The sequence below is a fragment of the Knufia obscura genome (genome assembly GCF_036327395.1).
Source record: "Knufia obscura strain CCFEE 5817 isolate CBS 148926 chromosome Unknown scaffold_1, whole genome shotgun sequence".
Classification (NCBI taxonomy): Eukaryota; Fungi; Ascomycota; class Eurotiomycetes; order Chaetothyriales; family Trichomeriaceae; genus Knufia; species Knufia obscura.
In genome coordinates this window covers 1,707,654-1,721,478 of record NW_027042687.1, presented here as the reverse complement: position 1 = coordinate 1,721,478, position 13,825 = coordinate 1,707,654, and the positions used below count along the sequence as shown (strand labels likewise).

The following is a 13,825-nucleotide window of genomic DNA, read 5'->3' as shown; positions in this document are numbered from 1 at the left end:
ATTATCACAGTATGATTCGATCTCATGCATTGTTGCGATAACCCGCTGTTGACAAACTGCAACATTCGATTTGCGCAGCGCATTACCGAAATAGCGTGGCAGGATTGTTCTCTTCAGGCTTGGCGTCCCGGATAAAATAGTTCCACTTTACCGGAATTGGAGGAGCAACAAGCATCAATAATGTCGCCTTCCTTGCGATGAACGAGAACATGGTATTCTGGGCGTAAGTCGTTTGTTCGCCCACCCAGTCCCATCAGAGAGGTTGCGCTTAGGCTCACAAGGCCGCATCTGTGACGCAATACCAAACCCCGGAATAACCTCCATCCGATCCATCGCCTTCATACAAGCACCACGGCGACCCATACCACAGCGTCCCAACACCCCGAACACCCCGAACATAGAAACCGTGCCCTGTACAGCCCCATACCACCCTTAACACCGCAATGTCCCTAACCGACCAACTCGCCCTAATAACCGGCTCTTCCCGCGGCCTCGGCCTCGCCATCGCCAAAGCCCTCCACGCCGAAGGCTGCGCCGTTATAATAAACTACCTCCAACCCACCAGCGCCCCCGCCGCCACCGCCGCCGCCACCTCCCTCTCAACAATCGCCATCCGCGCCGACGTCACGGACCCTTCGCAAGTCCAATCCCTCTTCACCGCCGCACAATCCCACTTCCACCGCCCCATCACAATCCTCGTCAACAACGCCCTCGGCACCTTCAAGTTCAATGGTCCAGCCCGCAAAACCCTCGACACCATAACCTGGACCGATTTCGAGTCCCAACTCCGCACAACGCTCCAGGGGGCCCTAAACACCACGAAGTGCGCACTGCCCCATTTTCGCAGCGCGGGCCACGGCCGCATCATTAACATCGGTACCAACCTGGTTCAGAACCCCGTGGTGCCATACCAGGATTACACGGCGGCGAAGGGGGCATTGCTGGCGTTCACGCATACGACTGCGGCGGAGCTGGGACCTGAAAACATCACGTGTAATATGGTTGCGGGTGGGTTGTTGAGGATCACGGATGCGAGTGCGGAGACGCCGGATGAGATCTTTGAGCAGATTGCGAATGTCACGCCGTTGAGGAGGGTGGTGACGCCGGAGGAGTTGGCGGGGGCGGTTGTGTTTTTTGCGGGGCTGTTGGGGAGAGCGTGTACAGGGCAGCAGGTTGTTGTTGACGGGGGGTTGGTTATGACATGACGTGAGTGAGGTATTTTGAAGGGGAGTTCGGTATCGCAGAGACGAGCCGAGCCATTGCTGTTGTCGTGACAAGTTAAAGTGGACCTGCGATCCACACTTTGTGAGGCAGCCTTCTGCCGAGCCTTGGAACAAGGCATCCCAAGTGTCGGTTTCGTACTCAAGCCGGATTCCAAATCACCTGGACAGCAACGGCCTTGGCTCGGTGGGCCGCATTGCAGCCCAATTCGAACGCATCGATGCGACCGATGTAGCATCTCCCACTTTTACCGCCGGAGAAGGAAGTCGACGTCAACCCACTTCATCCAGCACCTAGACCACAAGAAGCTATATTTGCAACATCGCTTTTTCCTCGCTTACATTGATTCGCTGATAAATAATCCTGCGCAGCGAGTCCTCCGTACATCGCTATCACCTGGTATATTCTGCGCTTGACTTGTCTGGGACGCAACAGGCAGCGCCATCGCTGTCTGGACTTGTGGAACCATATACTCTCTCTATCGCGACTGCATCTATACATTGCACGGCTGCGACGGCGTTACTACTTTGCGGTGGCCACAGCACAACGTCACTGGATTTCAGGTTTTGTACAAGGTACTCGTATCTCAGCATCACACGAGCAAGCACGTGAGTCGACACCACAGGCGCGATCTATGATGGGCGGCAACGCGATATCAATTACCTAGGTAAGAACGAGACGACAGTGGGATGGAATTTAGGATTGTTCACTTGTATCATGCGGGTGGCCACAATCAACAAATAAGTATATCCCATGCTAAGATAACTACGTCGAGCCTCATGGGTCCTTCCCATTCCATATCTCATTGCACATCGCCCCAGGACCGCTGCACCTCTTGCACGTCCACACTATTCAGTGTAGAACTGGCTATCTGGCTATTGTAGCTCGCCTCTGCGTTCTCCACTGAGCCATACCGCCTCCTTCTGCACAGTCAGTCCGCAGCGGCGACAATGTGCTGCACACATCATGTGATGCGGGCGTAATCTAGTACGTACGTGTGTACGTACGTACGTAAAGCATCCTCATGCCGTATCTCGCTGCTTTAATCAAAGGTCCCCTGTGTGCGCGCCTGCGCATGACTACGAGCGCCACATGCAAGCCACTGCTACCGCAACCGCGCTAAATCCGATTGAGTGAGTTGCAACGCGGGGTCCCCTGGGTTGACTATCGCAGCCGCAAGACATGCATGGCTTTACAAACTCCTGCCTGCTGTGATTGAGTGCGTGTCTCGTGACAGCGGTGCTTCGAGAACCAGCTGGCCTTGGCGCCCGTTGCTGCAAGCCCTAAGCGAATATATGCACGCCACAGAAACTCTCCGGTGGTTATACGAAGTGAGCTGAAAGAGCTGAAAGAAAGTTTAGACGAAAAGGCCTCGTGTCCGAGGTTTCGTGGTTGAAGATCGTATCGTAGGGCTGAAGAGTATCGCGGGCACTGACATATCCTTATCATACCGATAATTGCGTGTCGTAGAGCATGCTATTCGTCTCTCCGTGCTCTCTCGGGGTCGTCTGTGATGGCTTTGTACATCGCTCTGTACGCACAGTCTGTGACGCTGCTGATATGTTGCCATAATATGTTGCAACTCCTGGGGCCCGCCATTTGCAGCATTCGATACCGAGTGGAGCTTTCGTTAGTTGCAGGACTGGTGTTGGTTTGGCCATTAACATCATGCAACTCTCTGCTCGATTCGACTCCGACAGGAGTCCACGTCCTGTGTGCGGTCAACGCTCACTTGTTTCATGTGCTCGCGGATTGGTCGCTGGGAAGCCACCGTATTCGCTAAACAGCTGCAACTGTAAATGAGCGAGATCGTGAGGCTTCTTCAGCTTCGTATCCGGATCACATGGCCCAGGTTCTAGACTCTGGGCGGAATCTTGACTGTTTCTTGGCAGTGAATGGTCGTTCCTGCAAGCAGGCTGTGGCTCAGGCCATAGTACTGCCACTTCCTGCGCCATTGTTGGGACGAAGCTGAATAAGTCGGGTCCTCGCATCCAGATATGCAAGTAAACGGTGCTGTCGTCAAACTCAAAGTCGGGAAGTTTCTGCCCCAGCTCGCTACCCCATAGTAACAGATTGCAGCTTGGCCCTCACACTCTTCAGTCGGTCCTGCTCAAGGTTAGTCCTAATCTTCTCCAGACATTCCTTGACGCGAAACGGCTTCGGAAGAACATCGTCGCATCCAGCCTGGATAACAGCATCAAGCTGCTCTTTCCGCGCATTAGCAGTAATGGCAATGATGCGCGTCCGTTGTGTCAGCTTCCCTTCCTTCTCGAGCTGCCGAATCCGTCTTGTACACGTGATGCCATCCATGATCGGCATCTCGACGTCCATGAGTATCACATCGAAACTGAACGCTTGTGTCTCTTCGCGCATACCTTTCCATGCTCTTGACTTCCCGAGGAGGTCGAGCGCTTCGATTCCGTGGTTGGCGACGTAGACTTCGCAATTTTGCTTTTGGAGCTGCGCTTTCATGACTTTGCTATTGACGACGTTGTCCTCGCAGAGCAATACTGTAAGATGCTCCTTCCCGGGATTCCCATCATTCGACTGTGTGTCTCCTTGATCTTTGGCCTCCTTTTTCTGCGATCTGGGTGAACCTGCGAAATGATTTGATTGCACCATACCGTCGACTGGATGCTCTGGTGGCTCTGCTTTGCGACCTTTGACGTAGAATGCGAAAGTGGTCCCTTTTCCTGGTTGTGAAGTGACGCCAATCTCTCCGCCTTGAGTCTCCGTGAGCTCACGAGAGATAAACAGACCGAGGCCAGACCCGCCATACTTGAGATCTGATAAACGTTAGCAACCGTTCCCACGATGTGGTGAAGGACGTTCTGGGACTTACGCGTCTTTTCGGTCGCTTGTTGGAACCGTCCGAAGAGCTTCGTCATCTCATGTTGCTCGAGGCCGCGACCAGTGTCAATCACTTCGAAGCAAATGTAGACAGCTTTACCTTCACCCCACTCAAGACTCCTCGTCAAATCCTTGTGCTTCTTGTTAGTAGGGAACCAGCTGACCCCTGCCAGTCCAGGCGGTCGGGTGTCGCTAGCGCCGACACGGATGGTGATCTCCCTTTTGTTTTCGAGCTTCGTGAACTTGACAGCATTTGTGATGAGATTGATGAATATCTGAGTTAGTCTTGAAGGGTCCAGAGTGACCCAGTCCACTCCTGAGTCTCTGTAATCCGCCGTCTGCTCGCGATGTACCTGGATATCATTTGCAATGAACTCTGCCTCGAACATACGAAGCACACCTTTAATGATCTCATATGGCTGGACAACGACCGGCGTTATTGAAAGCAGCATCGAGTCGAGCTTCGAAAGAGTAAGAACGTCATCGATGATCCTTTTCTGATGAGCAGCACACAGCAGGATCGTGTTGGCGTTGTCAGCATTGGTCTCCAGGATTTGTCTTGCATCTTTTGCAGTTTGCTCGGTCGCATCAAAGTCGTCCAGTGAACTTGAGATAGCGTCTGATAGCTGCGTGATCGCTGACAACGGGTTCCTCATTTCATGAGAAACAATGTCTATAAAATTTTCCTGTAATCGTTTTGCTTCTTTCGCCGACGCTGCGACCCGTGTCTGTACTTGTTCCGCCCATTTGTAGCGTGAGACATCGACAACACTTAGAGCAAAAGCTTTGAGATCATTCCCTTCCATCATTGGGTATGCAGCAGAAAGCACAGACACATTCTGCACGTCTTCGTCTTCGGTGGTGTCGGGGCTCCTGGGTGGCCGCCAGGTTTTCTTGATGCGTAGAGTAACACTGATTGCCTTGTGTTTCTGATGGAGCTCCGCATAAGCCTCCTTATACGTCTGTAAGTCCTCTTCGATGATGAGATCGAAGAAAGATTTTTCATAATGATCTTCGCTCCTCCTGCCGTGTCCAGTAATCTCGTAGAACTGGTCGTTGCCCCACATCAGGTAGCCGTTTGGTGACAGTCGTGCGATGCCGACAGGACCATATTCTGCGATCTCACGAATAGATTTTTCGCTGTCTGCTAACTGCTTGGCCAACCTGTCCGCGCGATTGCGAGCTTCTTCGCGATCTAATGCGCTGGATACCGTGGCCGACATGGACCTCAACAGTGTATTGAGATATCCTTCGTACTCCTTGTCATATGGTCTCCTTGGGTGGAGGCCCACGACCAATAAGGCTATGAGCCTGTCGCTCGTGGAAAGCGGAAGAATTGCCAGGCTATGTGGTGGCTCGCCGTATCCTTTCCAGCGAAAACCGGAGATCAGTTCTTCTGGCAAGGTGCCATCTTTTCTCTGCAGAACGAGCACGTTGTCACTGCTCTTGGCCTTGCGGAAGTGGGGTACGAAACCTGTATGACCTTCATAAAGCTGTAGCTCCTCTGGGACTAGTGGATGTCCATGTTCTGGTAGGCCTTCACCACGTTCCAGCTTCAACCGACACTTCCCTGTCAGCAGGTCTTCTTGAGCTGAATACACGAAACTCAGTGGGAAGTCGCGCTCCGAAACGTTCAACGAGCTGACCAGATGCTGGAAGACACCAACCCCTGTCAAATGAGGCTTTGCGGATATGGCGCTGAGCACTTTTGTCCTCCGCTCGGCGACGACTGATTTTGTGATTTCCCGCGCCCGGTTGTAGAAGCCCTGCACGTTGCCAACATCGTCTCGAACGGGTAAGAAGCTACCTTGCCAGATTGTCTCTTCCGGAATACCGTCGACAACTGGGTAAAGTGTTATTTCACGTGTGTCTAGGCCTGCTCCTTGTGCTGCGATCTGCTTCAGCATGGGCTCGAAGTCGGACCACAACTCTGGCCACACTCTCCTGAAGGGCATGCCCAGAAGCTCCTGTGACTTCGTGAGCCGGCTAGTAACGAGATTGAGAAACTCTGCATTGTATAATGCGACAAGATCATCGCCCCAGTAAATCACTGCTGCTTGAGAATCGGCAAGCACAATATTGAGGTGAGCTTGTAGCGAAGTAGGCCACGTTGCCAGAGGACCCACAGACGTGCTGTCCCAGTCAATGTCGTTCAGGAACCTGTCGACATGTTCCGTCCTTGGGAGAATCTTTGTCCATTTGACCGGACGTGAGCGCACTTCTGGATCATGTGGTGCAGAGGTTTTCCATTTGATGGAAGCATCGATCTTTTGAGTGAACCGCGTGTTGGCTGTGACCGAAAGCTCCCATTTGCGCGACGTTGGGTTGAAGACTGCTTGAGCTTGGCCAGTACCAAAGAGATCGTTCGGCGGAAGATCGATTGTCAGGTGTTCGTCGCCATAAACATCGGATGAGCTAGTGATGCCTAACTCTTCCAATGTGTAACGGCGAGAGTCTCCGTCAGCATGGGAGTTTCCCATGACAAGTGAGCTTACGCCAACTCTTTATAGCTTGGATGTGTCTGATCTCGCTTGCGATAGCGCGTTACACAGCATGCCGTTGATTCGTTAATGCTGTCCGCGATATCGTGGGTGGCCATCATCACTCTCTAGGGCTTCGCGCCATCAATGTCGACGCTCACACGCTGCTGGTTGATCAATTGTGACAACTTAGCAGTGCATCAGTAGAGAAGAAGATTTCGCGTATCTGCAAGGGACCACAGATATCACGAGGGACGATGGCGAGGCGGGCACGATCTTGAGGACCTGCTAGTAATCATTGAGCTTAGTGCGTGCAACATCTAGTCTTGGCATTGCTCGAAAAGCTCTCGGACGCCACTTCCGCGCTCTAGCGCCTGATTCGAATGAGCCTCAAAGGCCTAGACGGAATCAAGTTGCGTCGAACAAAGTTCTAGAACACATCATAAGTCAAATCGATGGTATTGACAGGGTCCACACTAGCTGTGCGCACGTCAGTGATCACTCCTAGATATACTTCGCGATAGCGGTGAGTATTATCAATTTTACAGGAGATGCAATCTATTCGACAACCTCAGGTGAGAGCTAAATAGCGTTAATTACTTATCATAATTAGATGGTATCAGAGCAGTTCCTATACTATGTATGTATGTACTATGCATCTCACTGAGCCCAACCCACACCACCAGAACTCCTTCTATTCCGCTTCTGACTCGAAGCACCATCGTCTTGACCATAAAACCGATCATGCTCGTGACTCCCGCTCCTCCGTCCCAGCGACTGATCCACGAGATCGAACAGCTCTCTATCATCGCCGTATCTCATATCTCCACTCCCCCTGTTCATACCACGACTTTTCCTCTGCTGTGCTCGTGAAGACCGCCGCGCTCTCGCTCTATCTTCTTCTTGGACTTCGCGTCGGAGCTCGGCCAGGGTTGGCTCGCCGGATGAGGTCCGCTGTGGCCATGGGCGAGAGTGATTCGATGCGATTACAGGAGCAGGAGCCGCAGCTGGAGCAGGAGCAGGAGCAGGAGTGTTGTTCGGCGAGCGGTAATTCGAAAGCGAGATGCCGGTCATGCTTGAATCTGTTCTCGTACGGGCGAGATCAAAAGGGTCGCCGCTACCTTGGCCGTAGCCAGGTTTAGATGTGGCTCGTGGACGATTCGTAGGATGCGCATCGGTATTTGATGATATGGGGGATGTGACTGTTGGCGCAAAGTCATTGGCGCTGGTAGTAGAGGGCAACTCTTCGTTCGTGAAGCTGTTCTCCCTCGAGCGGTAGCGTGGTGGGAGGGCATGGGCCGATTCTATGCTCTTCCGGAAGTCGGGGAATGATTGTGTCGGCTGCGGTTGTTGGAGTGGCATAGTCTCAGGCTCCCGTGCAGAGACGGCCGCAGCGTGTGGGTCGGCACTCGTTGTATCAATATCGCCATGGTGACTGTGTATGTTGTTCTCCAGAGAAGCGCGAGTGGGTGTTGGCTTCCTGCGAGGTACACTCATGATGGGAGCTTTGGCTCGTTTGTCGTCGTAGACCTCCTCTTCAGGCGCCACAGGCTGGAAGCGCTGCGCAGTACGAGGACGTCCATAAGTCGTGTTTGGATTCTCATCGGTTGCCCACGCTGTCTTCTGGGAGTTGAAGATGCGCTGAATGGCCGAGACCAAGCCTGATGACTGTTGGTCCGAACTTGAATCTTCACTAGATTCACGCTCGTGACCAGGAGATGCCGAATCGACAGCGGTAGATTCTTGACTTGTGGTGTTAGCTCCTGCTATCAAGGGAGCTTGACTCATTCTAAACTCTTCCGCTTGCTTTTGTGACCATGTGCCAGGCTGCGAACCAGTGATGGGTGAGACTGGTGATATGAGGCCATCGCGGTCTTCTGCATAGGTGTCTGCAGGCTCGAGCGGAGGTGACACTGGCTCTTGCTTCGGTGTGCCGACAGGTAACTCAGCTGTACCTTCGTTTACTGAGGAGTATCTGGCAGCACGATAGTCCAGACTAGTTCGTTTCGGACTTCTACTAGGAACGCGAGGAGTTCCGAGACCGTGTTCGGGCGAGGGCGGTATAACAAGGGCCTTAGGCTGGTTATGTGGCGTTCTGGAACCGCTACCGCCTCGCGGGCGAGATTCGCCAACAATGGCTGTAGCGGCTGCGGAAGGGGCAGCTGTTCCGAGCCCACTGTCACGCCTTTCGCGAACGGTTGGTGTTGTCGGAACGTCTGTCGAATCCAGCTCATGCGGCCCCGAATGCTGATTTTCCAAGTTTGTGACATACGGCGTGCTTCGAGTGCCACTTGACCATGAGGAAGGGTTAGACGAGTCAGAAGTTGTCTGCTTCAATATTCCTTTTCGTTGCGGGCTGTGACTCCCAAGTTTGCGGGCGACAGTCGCACCTGCTAGACCACCGGTTGCCGCTGCGCCTGCAAATCCAGGATATGAAGACATATCAGCAGAGTGCGTCGGATGTTGATCGGGTGTCATGAAATGTTCTTGGCTTCTACTGAAGCTTCGTGCCCTGGATCGAGCACTGTCCGTACTTTGTCGTCCCTGAGCGTCCATGAATGGCCATGGCTCTTTGGCATTTGCTCTGCCAACGCTGCCCGACCGCCGATGTCGCGTATCCACCTGTGGTAGCGCGTTGCGCTCGTCTTCGCTGTAACTTGGATCCGACCTGGCGTCCCTTCCTCGACTTTCCGAGCGCTTCCTTTCGTGTCTCTCCCTAGCATGAGAGGCTAGGCCACCTAGTGTCGCTCCGCCAAGGCCAGCAGCTAGCGCATGACTGCTGTGGTTATTAGGCTGTGCACCACCGTATCCGTGGCTACCATAGCTGTTGACATGCTCAGGAGAGTAAGGATGCGCCGAATAACTTGTGTCCTCCAAACCCGCCCTTGAGCCTGTTCGCCTGGCTGGGGGTGGGACGGGCACAAACGGATTTTGGTGTTGTTGGTAGCCCCAAGAGTCGCTGTGGCGCTGAGTCATGAGAGGAGCTGCAGACGCAGTGGTACCGGCTGGGACAACATGTTCGTCTGGACCTTTGAGTGACCGTACTCTTGGCTTTTCGTGCCTCCAGGACTCAATCTCACTATCGTCGGGTGAAATTGGTCGATGTTTGGCGGAGTTCTTCGAGCGTTTCCTGCGCCGTAGACACAAATACAATAGCCCAAGCAGCGCGGCTAGTGCAAGCGCACCGAGGGTACAGCCAAGAACAATTGCGAGTGTGTTGTTGTTGCCGCCATTACCGCTACTGCTGGAAGCGGCATTTGCTGCACTCGGGAGTGTAGATGCTGGACTCGAGGTGGGGCTTGGTGTACTCGAAGGACTCGATGTGGGCGACGCGGACGTACTCGAAGTAGTGCTCGATGAGGAGGAGCTCGATGATGACGTAGAGGTTGATTCGCTACTCGAAGACGATGCTGAAGCTGTTGTAGGAGCCAGGACCGAGGTGACTCCTGCATATATTGACTGTGCGTCGGATAGCAGAGAACTGAAGAGATCTTGTCCCACTGAGGTTCTGACGAGCATCAACATCAACGGCAGTTTAGTGAAGGCCATGTTGTGCAAGTTGCGCGCAGCAGCGATCCGCTTCGGGTACTGACGAGGAGCTTGAATACTCAGGCAAGAATGTGAAAGCACTTGATTATCATGATAGTACTGAAACGCGAAGCACTGTGAAGGGTAGGATACTATGGTAAGACATTGTCAAGTTGCCACAGTAGGATGCGAGACAAGTACTTGTGGTCAACAGGGACCGACACGATCGATTCGTGGACATAGACCCTGAAAGGGAAACGACTGTCGACGTCCAGGGTCATGCTTCGGCAGCAGGATCCAAAGCATCGAGGCGTGGCATTGTTAAGGAATCTTGCAAGATCAGTGGTTGGTGATATCAACGGCTTGCTGCGAGATGCTCGAGGGTCCCCACCAGTCCTGCAGGGACCAGAGATCGTCCCCCACGCACCACTCAAATCATGTCTCGGGGCTTTGAGCCACAGCTTCAGCCACACCACGAGGCGGATGATGCGGGAGGCGCCCGAAGCTTCCAATACGAGCCGATCAGGTGGATCCGCGCCATCGAGCCCAATTGCTCTCCAAACCTGTTTTCCTGGTTCAGAACGTCACCCAAAATTCGTGAAGCTCTTCCTGTCCAGCATGGCACCTCGCTTACGTGCAATATTGAGTATCTCTTGCTACCTCAAGTACTAGGTACAACAAGCGCAGCATCTATCGCATCTCACCGTCGTGATAGTCTATCGGAACGCTGCCGGATACGCAGTAGGAAACTGTGCATTTGACTGCTACCTCAATTGCCGATCGAGTTCTATTTCAAGAGCTCTGTCTTAACCTCTTCAGCTTCATTCGCCCATATATGCCGATCATGTACAAGTGCGATGCTCGCCAAGCTTCGTCTCTCAACCAAAAAGAATGTTGCGTCGGCAATACTATTGTGTCTCATAAGTCGTAATCGTCGTTCCAACCGAGCGTATCATATAGCGTGTCCGCGGCAGGCATTGCCATAGCGCGGTCCATGGTCTTGGATGCCATGTCAGTAACACCGAATTCGTTCTCTTTCTCGTCTGATACGCGCTTCGGCAGCTTGATCGGAGTAGTGAACACCTCGTTAAGATTTTTCTGCTTCGGTTTGGAAGGCGTCGCGAAAATAGCTTCTTGAGCTGAGATTGGTCCGCCATCTGGCTTCAGTCGACTAGCTGATCGATTGTTCACTTGCAGTGGATCGGATTTCCGACTGGCACCCCGCGAAGGAGTATCGTGGATAGCAGCCAGCACAGCCCTCTTCTTCGAAGACGACCTCTGAGCAGACACGAGGGCCTCGACCATTCTCGGTTTGGTGCTTGAGGATGGAATTGTTGTGTCGCTCACCGCTGGAGGTAGCATGGTTGGATCGTCTCTTGTATCACCTACATGCTTCCTCCTGTTTGCTCTGGGGGTCGCAGTGATAAGGACTGGTTGCTTCAGCTGTAGTTTCCTTTGCTCCAGGTCGTCCATATATCCCTTCCCTGCATCTTGACGATTGGGCTTTTTCAAAGCGTGGATAGCAGCTGCCAACTCTTGCTTCTGGCTGGCAACCATATCTAACTTTCTCTTCTTCGACGCAGTCACTTGTGCATCCGCTGCCAGGTCTACCTCGCGGTTGGAGAAGCTGACGGAAGTCTGTCTGCTGGGAGGTCTAGAGTATCTTTCCGAGGCCTCGCGCTTCAAGGGTGCCGTAATCGGCAACGTAGATGATCGCATCAATGCTGGCGGTGAATGCTGCCGGAGTGCTTCTTCGCTCAATACGCGTTCTAGCGTGCCTCTTCTGGATGGTACACGGCTCAAAGCCGCTCCGGGAGGGAGACGTGTAGCACTGTCCTGCTTGACCCGAGTCTCTTTTTGGATTTGGTCGTATAAGGCAGGCCCAGCAAGCGTCTTGCACAGCGACCTGCAAAGCACAGGTAACCTATGATTGTAAAAAGCAATCAAAATATCTGTACAGAAGTTGCGGAGCCTATCCCTTGAGTCATGCTGGTCGTCGCCTTCGTTGTTTCCTTTCGAATCACCGTTTGGCGGATTGTTCACTTCCAGGCCCACGCTGTGCCAAATACACAGTCTATCAGCCAACGTCTCCAGTTCGGCCTCGAGATGGCGTTTCTTGATGCGCTTCTCTGGTTTCACATCAAGTGGCGCCTCCTGCTCGATTGATTCGGCTTTGATGTCAGCACTTTCTGGCACTGGCTGTTGGGAAGCATCCTTCTTCTCGTTCTGTTTGGCTTCGATTGCGAGGACTTCGAGGATGAGAATCATTTGCATTTGCGCCTCTCGCATGCGCTGGGCGGTGATTGCAGACTGTAGCTCGCTCGCATGGTCTTCTGAATGCATAGTGGTCTTCGAGTCCCTGTGGTACCACCAAAAACGAACAAAATCGGGCTCAGTTGGCCAGAGACCATCTTTGCCCAGTTTTGTCTTCTTGCTTGGCTTTTTCATTGTTGTTCCACCTTCAGTGGCGGTTGGCTCCTTTACAATGCTTGAAATGACATCCTTAAGTGACTCCTTGTATTTCAGATCCATCTTCTTTGCAGGCAGGATGCTATCTCGGTAGAAGCTCGCAAGGTCCGCAATGGTCATTGAAGCGTTCTCAACTCTGGCTCTCGCTCGTGCCCTGCTGAGCGGGCCTTTGACATAGAAGGCTAACGAGGTCTTCACCTTGTACAGATGGTCCAGATAACGCTGTCGCAGATATGCCGGGATCAGAAGATCAGATTGCGACTCATCCGGAATAGTTGATGGCTCAGTCGTGATAGCACTTTCTGGTTTCTCGGCTCGCTCTATTTCTCCCAGACTCGGTTGGACCTGAAGGGGTGGCTCAGCTACTGTATGGCTTATTGATACAGGACTCTCGAAGTGCTGAGATAAATCTTGCAAGCGAGGGGAGGGTATGCTGCCATCTTGCTTGTCTGTTTGACTCAAGATGGAAAGCCTAGCCGCTGCACCACGTCGATTTTTCGGCACCTTGAAAGCGGCTTCCGACGCTGTCATACTAGGTGTCCGTCTTAAATCTTGTAATTCAAAGGATTCTTGGATGGGCACGTAGTGCAACAGCATCTGCATTGAGACGGGCGGTGCAGCTCCAATAGAGGCATCCTTAACCCATTTTACATCAACAAAGGGCTGAAGAGGATGCACAACAAAACATGCATCTTCCACCTTCTCCAGAGCATACAGCCCTCCGTTTGGGATGTGCCTCGAAATGAGCACTGAATACTCCCAACTAGTGACATGTTTGATTTGACCCTGAAGAATTGTACCGGACGGCAGGAATGTATTCGCAGCTGCTGAACCAAGCCATGACAGAGGCAGATGCGCTCGAAGCAGTTTCGATATTGGTTCGAAAGTAAGGCAGGAGCTGGTGCTTAGGTTCTCGAGTTGGAAAGTGCTGTCGCGTGTTTCTTCGGCTTCGATATTGGATCGTGATCGTTTTCGGTTCGGTGTGGTTTGGTAATTCATTTCTGCAGGCGGACTCGGAAGCATCGTTGCTATGATGACCTTTCAGAAGCACTCGACCGCTTCAGCTCCTGTTGTATGCTGTTACGCCATGTTCTTGCTGTGGTCCAACCTCTAGGAAGGTGCAACGCATTTTCGGCAAGAGCCACCAAGACGCGTGCCACACCCAACTTGAACGCGTCCCAAAGAAGTGGACCACGAGTGATATCATTTATGCACTAGATGGATTCTTGCTCCCCGTACAGTGCTCAATTGGGGGTATCACTTGATCCTGAGCAAGA

The 13,825-nt window shown here is 52.8% G+C and overlaps 4 protein-coding genes across 4 annotated transcripts; 1 reads left to right on the top strand and 3 right to left on the bottom strand.

Moving 5' to 3' along the window:
- Positions 1 to 443: 443 nt before the first annotated feature.
- PMZ80_000642 (uncharacterized protein) lies at positions 444 to 1,205 on the top strand (the record flags this gene model as incomplete). Its single annotated transcript, XM_064869092.1, has 1 exon — positions 444 to 1,205. One exon carries the CDS (start codon positions 444 to 446, stop codon positions 1,203 to 1,205), a length of 762 nt encoding a protein of 253 aa, XP_064734589.1.
- Positions 1,206 to 3,276: 2,071 nt separating this feature from the next.
- On the bottom strand, positions 3,277 to 6,551 carry PMZ80_000641 (uncharacterized protein; the record flags this gene model as incomplete). The annotated part of the gene is made up of 2 exons (XM_064869091.1): positions 3,277 to 4,007; positions 4,064 to 6,551. The coding sequence occupies 2 exons, from the start codon at positions 6,549 to 6,551 to the stop codon at positions 3,277 to 3,279; spliced, it is 3,219 nt and encodes a 1,072-aa protein (XP_064734588.1).
- A 660-nt stretch (positions 6,552 to 7,211) lies between these two features.
- PMZ80_000640 (uncharacterized protein) lies at positions 7,212 to 10,100 on the bottom strand (the record flags this gene model as incomplete). Its single annotated transcript, XM_064869090.1, has 1 exon — positions 7,212 to 10,100. One exon carries the CDS (start codon positions 10,098 to 10,100, stop codon positions 7,212 to 7,214), a length of 2,889 nt encoding a protein of 962 aa, XP_064734587.1.
- An 897-nt stretch (positions 10,101 to 10,997) lies between these two features.
- Positions 10,998 to 13,571, bottom strand: PMZ80_000639 (uncharacterized protein; the record flags this gene model as incomplete). The annotated part of the gene is made up of 1 exon (XM_064869089.1): positions 10,998 to 13,571. The coding sequence occupies one exon, from the start codon at positions 13,569 to 13,571 to the stop codon at positions 10,998 to 11,000; it is 2,574 nt and encodes an 857-aa protein (XP_064734586.1).
- Positions 13,572 to 13,825: the final 254 nt, after the last annotated feature.